The sequence below is a fragment of the Trichophyton rubrum genome, assembly GCF_000151425.1.
Source record: "Trichophyton rubrum CBS 118892 genomic scaffold supercont2.1, whole genome shotgun sequence".
NCBI classification, from domain to species: Eukaryota; Fungi; Ascomycota; class Eurotiomycetes; order Onygenales; family Arthrodermataceae; genus Trichophyton; species Trichophyton rubrum.
This window is the reverse complement of record NW_003456428.1, coordinates 2,942,846-2,952,196: the sequence shown is the minus strand read 5'-3', so window position 1 is coordinate 2,952,196 and position 9,351 is coordinate 2,942,846. Positions and strand designations below refer to the sequence as shown.

Below are 9,351 nucleotides of genomic sequence, written 5' to 3'. Positions count from 1 at the left end.
GTTCTTACAATGGGTAGGCGTGGGAGTTTAAACACCCCGAGTTCAAGGCCGACAACAAGGACTCGCTCGACAACATCCGCAGAAAGGCGCCGGCGCCGCGCAAGCAGGCGCCCGCCAACGAAGACTCCATCCCCACGCAGCAGCTCGACCTGCTCAACTCGCAGCTCCTCGCCCAGCAGCAGCAGCTCCAGCACCTCACCGAGCGCATCTCCCAGACCAGCATCGAGCACCAGATGGTCCTCCAGGAAGTCCGCCGCGTCCAAAAGTCCGTCCTCGGCCACGACCAGGTCGTCCACTGCATCCTCACCTACCTCCACTCCCTCGACGCCCGCCAGAAGAGAGACTCCCGCGCCGCCGCCGCTGCTGCCAGCCTCTCCTTCCAGTCCCAGACCACCGATCTCAGCCCGTCGCAGGTCGCCGGCATAGACGAGAACCCAGCAGCCTCCCCCTTGCAGCACGCCACTAAGCTGCTCAATGAGATGACCGCAGAGAACCAGTTCAACTTCTCCGCTCTCGAAGGGATAGTAGCCGCCACCCCGCCCCTCGACCACCAGCAGCAGCAGCAACAACAACAGCAGCAGCAGCAGCAGGCCGCCGCCGCTGCAGCCGCAGTCCAGCAGCAACGAGCTAATGCTGCCGCTGCTGCTGCTGCGGCCGTCAACGGGGTCAACGGGGTCAACGGGTTCAACGGGGTCAACGTCGTCGGTGGTGTCGTCGGGATGACACCGCCCACCTCTGCCGCCGCCGCAGCCCAGCAGCAGGCCGCGTCGCTCTCGTCTTACCCCAAGATGAACGGCGAGCTCGAGCAGGTGGTCTACCCGGTCGGCGCAACCAACGGCATAGACCCCATGTACAGCGAGCATGTCAACAACATCCCTTACCCGCTACCCACCAACCCTTCTGCAAATAAGGACATGGACGTCCCGGACGTACGGCGGCAGTACCCAGTCAGCAACGACGGCCGGAAAAAGAGCATCTACCCGGACCCAGGCTGGGCGCGGAGTCCGCATATCCTGCTCGTCGAAGATGACCAGACCTGTCGCCAGATCGGAGGGAAATTCCTCTACTCTTTCTCCTGCGTCGTAGACACCGCAGTACATCCCTCTTACTCTTTATTTGTTTGTTGTTCTGCTAACGTTTTCCAGCTCGACGGGCTTGAGGCGGTGAACAAGATACAGGGCGGGTCCAAGTACGATCTCATATTAATGGACATCATCATGCCAAACCTCGACGGCGTCTCGGCCTGCAGTCTCATCCGCCGCTTCGACTCCACCCCCATCATAGCAATGACCTCCAACATCCGATCCAGCGACATAGACCTCTACTTCCACCACGGTACGTCTCTTATACTCCTCACTTTAAAGATCTCTACTAACAGCCCCATCCCAGGAATGAACGACGTCCTACCGAAACCATTCACCCGCCAGTCCCTCCTCAACATGCTAGAAAAACACCTCGTCTCCCTTAAAAACGTCAACCCCATGGACGCCTCGCAACAGCAGCAACAACAACCACAACCACAACAACAGCAGCAGCAGCAACAACCCACCACATCATCAAACGCACCTCCCACCCCGCAACCACCACCGGGCCAACCTACATCCACAAACTCCAACCCAGGTCCAGGCCCCAGTCCTCTCTCCAACTCCATCTCCGTCCCCGTCAACGTGCCCGTCAACGTGCCCGTATCAGGCCTTCCGCCTTCCTCCCAGCAGCCCGTAAAAGACGAGTCATCACCAAACCAATCTCCTTCCACCATGGGCCAGCAGACATGGCAGAACTCCCCCCTCACCCCCGCACCAGGCCAATCCTTCGACACCAATGGTCTCCAATACCAACAACAGCAGCAACAACAACAACAACCCCAGTCCCAAACGCAGAACCAACAACCTCCCTCCCAGGCCCCAAACCAGTCCCAGCACAACCACATCAAGCACCGCCGTCAAGCCTCAGACATGGCTGGCATAGACCTCAATGTCAATGCATACAACAAGCGCCAACGCATCTTCCCTGGTTCTGGGCCTGGTCCTGGCCCCGGTGCTCAAGTGGTAAATCCCATGCAAACCAGCAGAATGGCTTAATTTTTTTTTTTTTTTTTCGTTCTTTCTCTCATTTTCTTTCTCTGCTTTCATCTCTTACCCACGAAAAAAAGAAAACAAAAAGCGCCGCCCTTTCGCTATCATTTGCTTGCTTGCTTCCGTTCGGTCGGACTCGGTTCGGTTCGGTTTGGTTATCTGCTTGCTTTACTCTACTTTTTTTTTTTTTTTTGCCACCCTATCACATCATTATCATTATCATATATACGGTGTTGGGAACTTTTTTACTCATTTTCTGCTTTCATTTTTTTCTTTCCATCTGGCGTGGGCGGGCGGATTGCGTCGTCGTTCAGCGGCACCGGCAGCACATCAGCACTCACTCATCTCATGGGCTAGGCTATGGTTTGCTTTCCAATACTTCTACCTTGTTTCATGCATAATATCTATACCTTTATCTATACCTTACCTTACCTTACCTTGGACCTTAAAGTCGCGTCCGCATGTCAATGCTGCAACTTGTCTCCTTGCATCCCGTCTCTATCCCGTCTCGCCTCCACCGGACCAGGCGATATGCGAATCAATCATTACAACCTCAAATAGCGCGACGCAACACAACACGGCACAGATGAGACGAGTACAACCATACAAAAAACACCTACTTGGTGCCATTTCGAGTATATTCTTGTTTCGATTGTTTCTCCCGCATTTTTTTTTTTTTTTACAAAAGAATAGCCCGTGCCCATTTTCTTTTCTATCTATTTGCTTGGATCTATTTATCAGGCTGGCTGGCTGGGTGGTTGGTGTGTTGGTTGGATTTTTCACCTGGGCGGGAATACTCCTTGACTTTATTTGTTTTTTTATATCTAAACTGAACTGAACTGCTCTGAGCCGTCTAGTTGCAGGAGATCATGGCCGGGATGCATCTGATGTGTTGGCCTGACTCGACATCTTATCATTATGCTGTACATGAAAACATACCACTTTCTTACTATGTCAATTGCGCCTCACCTCTACATCCCACGTATAACGCAGAGATAGACGTCCTGACTGACAAGGCATGTCGAGTCGAGCCCGTGCAGGACATGCATGTTCAGTTCAGCTCTCGACTTACCTGGGCTTCCTCCCCGTACTCGTATCTTCGTCTTGCTGCAGGGATGTCGAGTTATGCTTCCTAGCCTTTACTTCCTGTCCTTCTGCATGGCTGGCTGGCTGGCCTGGTATGATATGGCATGCGAGTGTACTTTGAGGTACACGACAGTGCATATACAGCATGCATGCACACACATGCATCAACTAATTCGCTGCACAAGCCAGCTCGGTTCCAAACATCCCTCGTCCCGCCTGTCTCTGTCTCTGTCTCTGTCTCTGTCTCTGCGTGTTTCATCCCCGGTCCCTGCTCTTGGATCTGCCTGCCTGTCTGCCTGTGATAAGCGTCGGGACTTGGGGATGTGCGGTCGTCAGTGCAGGTTGGTTGGAAGTCGGGGTTTGGTATGCATGCATGTTAGTGGTAAAGGTGATGGAGGATGTGAGTTGTGTATGTCTGCATGTCTGCATGCTGTATGCGGCATGGATCGAAGCAAGCAGGCCTTGTCCCGAGTTGATTCCGAGATATCTACAGTCTTTACTACTTCGCTATCTGCGCTTATTCACTTACTCTCTGCCAGCAACGCGATCATCGACCGGCTGTGATCTGCCATAGCCAGCACTCCCGCGCTCGCTGCATGCATGTCGCCAGCCTCTGCATCCATCCGTCCGTCCACCCTCGACATACACACATACATAATGTATCGGCGGGCAGCGGGTCAGTCTTGTCCGACGCCTTGAGAAAGAGTAAGGTGGAATAAGAGCTCTCCCCTGTCTGCGCCTGCGCCTGCGCCTGCCCAGCTGCCTTTACATCTACATATGCGTACAGTATAACTAGTGTCGACTCGGCTGGCCTAGCTTAAACTGCGCCCTGCCTGCTGGCCATGCACGGCCGTTGACTTATTTTAAGGGACGAAACATCGAGGGTTCTAGACTTGCGTCGCTAAGAAGGGCCGGGCCTGGCTTTTTGGGGGGACTGTTTGGGCGTTCTAGAGCTGGCTGGACTAGGGGGCGCTTTTCAGCAGAGATCTAGATCGAGACGGATGGGCTGGCTGGCTGGCTGGGCTGGATGGATGGGCGGCTGGCGATGGAGATGAAGGGACGGGACGGGACGCGGTGGAGTGGTAGGTAGGTAGTTAAACTGACTAGCTACGTGGGATAACTGGGAGATGCTCTAGATCGAGTTGACTACTCTTTGTTCTTTTCTTTGACTTGTCATGACGGATGGGAAGAGAAGAGAAGAGCAGCGAGTCTAGCGGTTGTTTTGCTTGTCTTTGTGGATGTGACTTAAGCTTATCTAATACGCTGGGCTGGGCTGGGCGGAGTTTATCTTAGTAAAGGCCGCGCCATAGAGGCGTCACGTGGTGTACTTGACTAGATGGGACTTGGAGGAAGATAACGCCAGACAACAAACGAAACAACGACAATAATATTGATAAACGCACGAGACAGCAGTTGGGTGGACCCTGTTAACATGTCTAATCGCAGGAACCGAGAGTCATATGTCCAACCTCGAACCGATTGTTCTTGATACACCGGCCAGAGCAGCAGTTGTCGTTGCGCCCGCAGTCAGCCAGCCTCTTACCGCACGACCTGGCAGGACCACGCTTCCCTTGCACTCCCAACGAATACCTCGAGGCACACTCATACTGCCGCTTCTTCGGGTTCCACTTGCACTTCTCCACGCCGAGCTTGCAGTCTAAGCAGTTGTCACCCGGCATGATCTCGCGCTTAGCCGGCTCAGCAGGCGCTGGAGCAGGAGTGTCCTTGTTCTCCAGACATTCGCCGGAGCCACAGGGTCCAGGGCCGCCTTTCCTACGGCACTTATGGTCCTCCATGTCGCAGTAAAAGGCGTCGTCAAAGCATACTCCCTCAGGACAGTCGACTTGCTGCACGTCTCGCCTGAGCTCGTTGGCTGGATGATTGGCGAGCACGGCCGCGGTGAGGGAGAGGAAGGTAAGCAGTTTCGTGATCTGCATGGTGGGCGTTGACTTTTTGTGTGCTTTTGAGAGAGCGGAATTCGCTGGTATCAAGGTATGTGCGTGAGGGTTTTGAAAGGGCTGGCGTCGATCGTCGGTGGTGAGCGAATTGATATATCTCGTCCTCGATCCATATCAGCACGGCATCAAAGCAGATATTTATATCTTGATACAATGACTTGCTGACGGTGTGGTGGGTGCTTCTCCATTGAGCGTCGTTTGGGGGTGAGGAGGTTTGGAAGACAAAGAGATGTTGCTGTTTCTGTTTGCTCTGGTGGTGAGGAAATGATCGTCTTGAAACTTCGGTACGAAGGAAGTTCTGCTCCGCAGTTATGCGAATGCAAGGTTGGGATCGCGAGGTGCGCTCGTTCAACACGGGCTTGCTACCCGCCCGCGACTGGTCTCACAGACAACCACCACACCTCCTTCGTTATTGCTCACTATGACAGCAAGTTGCCGTGCTACATACTCTTATTCTCACCTCGATGTTGTCATCTGAGATGCCGGTAACAGCCGTCGGTCTTCGCTGGATGTTCCATGCGAATCTACTGTCTATCCATGATAGATAGTGACATACCCTTTTCACAGCGTCAGGCATGAAAGAATAACACAACTTGCAGAAGTTGAATCATCACCTCTTTGTTTGGTTCGTTTGCTATATCACTCACTCGTCTCCTGCCGCTGTCTTACGTCGAGGATAAAAAGGTCCTCGATGCACCCACCCCCCTGACATCATTACACAAACGCCTCCCACCTTGAAACCAAACCCATCTGCCGATCCCCGAGAGAAAATCTCAGTCTTCCCCATAAAAAACTCCACAACAACCTCCGACAATTTATACAGCTATATCACTCCACTCAACAGCCAGTTCGACGTCAGCATCATCATGCAACTTTACAAACTCGGTGCCGTCTTACTCCTCTCTGCCATCGCCATAGCAGCACCTTCACCTGACCCCAACGGCATCTTCAAGAGAAAAGGATGCACGCTACCGGGACAAGACTGCGTTATCGACAGCCAATGCTGCTTTCGACAAAAATGTATTGCCCACACGATAAAGACGAATGCTCCAAGATGCGGACCATGGATATTTACCTGGAAGAGCCACAAGCATGGTTAGAGGAGGCTGTCTGTAATCTGGTTTCATGGGGGTTTGGGCTTGGCCCATGCAACTTTGACTTAGTTGATCTCATGATCAAAGGCCTCAATTGAAATAAACAGTGCGTGACTCATCTCGCTTTTCTATTAACCTCTATATTATTTGCTTAGTCACACTAAATTTAATTGTCTCACGTGCATAAACACGTGTCGCGTGTATTATTGATTAGTAAGCATATTTCTTGGACTAACTTTCTTCCGATTTCCCTTTTTAGACACCCGCAAGCAGGGACGTGCGCTAGTCCTAGTTAAGGTTAGGGCAAGAATGCTTTTATAGTTACGTAAGCCGCGGGAGTCATAAAAATATTGACTGTAACTTTGTAGTTGATCAGTATATTCACGGGACGTTCCATGCAAAGAGCTCCAGCAGTGAACGAGAAGCCATTGATTTCTCCCGGTTAACCGGCTTGTACTCGGCTGTTCTCTAATACCACCTCTATACCACCACATTGCCTTAATCCGCCTGAAAAACGCATACAGATTTGTCCCCGCCGTGAGTCAGTTCAAGGGGACTACTCCCCCACCACCCACGATAGCGATAACTACCACACCATGGCTCCGAAAGGGTCGAAACAGCGAGGGGGAGGAGTGCCGAAGGGCAATAAGAAGCGCGGAGAGGGCACAACTAGACGCAGGGATCCCATGATAGACGAGAGGCAGCAGCCATTCCAGGCGGTGGTGCGTTGATCATCATCCCACGTTTCTTAGATAGAAGTGAGCAGATAACTTACTATTCCCCTTAGGTGGTTACTGATATATTTGAAACGCGATTTGAACCATTCACACTTGAGAAACCAAGGGTACGTCATGGGTGTTATACTGCCTTTCTATGGCGCGGGGCTTACGGAAACTTTTGATACCAAAATAGTGTCTTCTTCCTATCGCCAATACCCTTTTGATTGATTATACCCTTGAATTTCTGTCCAATGCCGGAATGGAGGAGGTATTGCTCTATGCAGGCGCACATGCAGATATGCTAGAAACTTATCTCAAGTACGCCACATCTACCCCCCGTTTAGTTGGCGGACCATCCACATACTTATATATCTATGCAGTGGCTCGAAGTGGAAATCAGACATATCACCCTTTACAAAAGTCCGGCTCATCAGGACAGCAGCAACTACATTCGGAGAAGTCATGCGCGATCTACATGAGAAGCATCTAATGAACGGCGATTTTCTGCTAGTTAACGGTGACGTTATTGGGAATATCCCGCTCGAGCAGGCGTTGATCGAGCACCGTGCTCGACGAGAAAGAAACAGAAATGCCATCATGACCATGATACTTCGAGAAGTCGGGGAGTCGAATAGGGTCCGCAAGAGTGCTGATGCGCCGTTGTTTGTCATTGATCCTACCAAGGATAGATGTTTGCATTACGAAGAGCTTCCGTACCATTCTCACGACGGATACGATCTGCCGTCGAATCTCGAGATAGACCCGGAGCTCCTTGATGCCCATGCTGAGATCGATGTTCGAAATGATCTGTATGATTGCCGTATCGACATATGTACCCCTGAAGTTCTAGGTCTATGGGCGGATAGTTTCGACTATCAGTCTCCGCGCACCCATTTCCTCCACGGCGTGCTGAAGGACTACGAACTTAATGGAATGACCATACACACCCACATTTTGAAGGATCACTATGCGACCAGAGTTCAAAACCTACATGCATACGACCTTGTTAGTCGGGATGTTATATCGCGATGGACTTTTCCTCTGTGTCCAGATACAAACCTCTTCCCTGGATATACATATACATTTAAGCGGAATTTCGTCTACCAGGAGCAAGGTGTTGTGCTGGCTAGATCCGCTGCCATCCATAGCCGGACTGTCGTCGGTAAGGATACAACCATCGGAGACGGTGCTGTCGTCACGAACAGTGTTATCGGCCGAAGGTGCAAGATCGGCAACAATGTTGTCCTTGACGGCGCATATATATGGGATGATGTGGTTGTGGGCGAAGCAACGGAGATACGCCATGCTATTGTGGCCAATGGTTCAGTCATCGGAGACAAGTGTCGAATTGAACCTGGTGCGCTGCTGTCATATAACGTCAAGATTTCGAGTGGAATATCGATACCCGAGGGCAAGAGCATTACCACATTCCAACGAGACCTTGACCGGAAGGTACAGAATGATGCGAAACTTGTCGGTAAAAATGGCGAAGGGTTCGAGTTTGTCTACGAAGAAGATGAGGATGAAGAAGAGATTGATTTCATCCCTGGCCTAAGTGAGTTTACTCTCCTCGAGGATACACAATCAGTCGTATATTTGACTAACCCTGCTCTACAGTGTACAATATGGCTGAGCTTTCGCTGTCCGATGCGTCGATATCGACTCTCACGTCAGATAAGACCGAGGACGGCGATTTCGGCTTCCGTTCAAGGTCAGACAGTGTTAGCACAACGACATCTGACGACGAGGGACGGGACCAGTTCCATCACGACGCCGTTTCTAGCGTCTTCGACGGACTCAAAGAAGGTCTTAGCGCTGAGGTGGTGCAGCTCGAGCTCGTTGGTCTACGCATGAGCGCCAATGCATCTGAACACCAAGTCCGTCGTGCCGTAGTCATGGCGTTTATGAAATATATCCAGCACGTCACGGAAGCAGGCACTGTCGGCCTAGCTGATTCCGTTCGAGAACTGTTCAAAAAGTACAAGGACACAATCATGCGCATCGTCTTTGATCATGACACCGACGACAAGCCTGACCAGGTAGACTTGCTGCTGCTATTCCAGAAGGATCTCACGGAGCGGAACAAGGGAGGTAACATCTTGCTTTTCACAGCGAAGGAGCTTTATGACTTGGAGATAGTGGATGCCGAAGCCTTTTCGCAGTGGTGGAATGATGAGAGGTCAACGGCCACGCCTGCGATGGAGAGCGTCCGGACACAGACGAAGCCGTTTATAGACTGGCTTGAAGCTGAATCTGAAGATGACGATGATGACGACGATGACGATGACGATGAGGAGCAGGAGGATGATGATGATGAAAGCGAGTCTTGATCCTCCTTCTACCTACTCTACATGAACTAGGCAGCTCTATAACTATCAATCAGTCCATCTGATTCTTCTATCTAATTGTTGTATTCTCT

General features: G+C 51.5%; 3 protein-coding genes across 3 annotated transcripts; 2 read left to right on the top strand and 1 right to left on the bottom strand.

The window, feature by feature from the left end:
* The first annotated feature begins 19 nt into the window (after window positions 1–19).
* On the top strand, window positions 20–2,753 carry TERG_01117 (uncharacterized protein). Its single transcript, XM_047747708.1, has 2 exons — window positions 20–1,335; window positions 1,390–2,753. Exons 1-2 carry the CDS (start codon window positions 234–236, stop codon window positions 2,079–2,081), a joined length of 1,794 nt encoding a protein of 597 aa, XP_047603672.1. The 5' UTR covers window positions 20–233; the 3' UTR covers window positions 2,082–2,753.
* Window positions 2,754–4,206: 1,453 nt separating this feature from the next.
* On the bottom strand, window positions 4,207–6,487 carry TERG_01116 (uncharacterized protein). Its single transcript, XM_047747707.1, has one exon. It carries the CDS (start codon window positions 5,096–5,098, stop codon window positions 4,598–4,600), a length of 501 nt encoding a protein of 166 aa, XP_047603671.1. The 5' UTR covers window positions 5,099–6,487; the 3' UTR covers window positions 4,207–4,597.
* A 322-nt stretch (window positions 6,488–6,809) lies between these two features.
* On the top strand, window positions 6,810–9,262 carry TERG_01115 (uncharacterized protein; the record flags this gene model as incomplete). The annotated part of the gene is made up of 5 exons (XM_003239085.1): window positions 6,810–6,935; window positions 7,001–7,057; window positions 7,126–7,250; window positions 7,313–8,487; window positions 8,550–9,262. 5 exons carry the CDS (start codon window positions 6,810–6,812, stop codon window positions 9,260–9,262), a joined length of 2,196 nt encoding a protein of 731 aa, XP_003239133.1.
* Between the last annotated feature and the right edge of the window lie 89 nt (window positions 9,263–9,351).

Bases quoted from the DNA above. Each gene is read 5' to 3' on its own strand.
- TERG_01117 (XM_047747708.1), top strand. From the start codon at position 234: ATGGTCCTCCAGGAAGTCCGCCGCGTCCAAAAGTCCGTCCTCGGCCAC. The intron at 1,336-1,389 runs GTACGTCTCTTA...GCCCCATCCCAG, and splicing joins AGACCTCTACTTCCACCACG to GAATGAACGACGTCCTACCG.
- TERG_01116 (XM_047747707.1), bottom strand. From the start codon at position 5,098: ATGCAGATCACGAAACTGCTTACCTTCCTCTCCCTCACCGCGGCCGTG.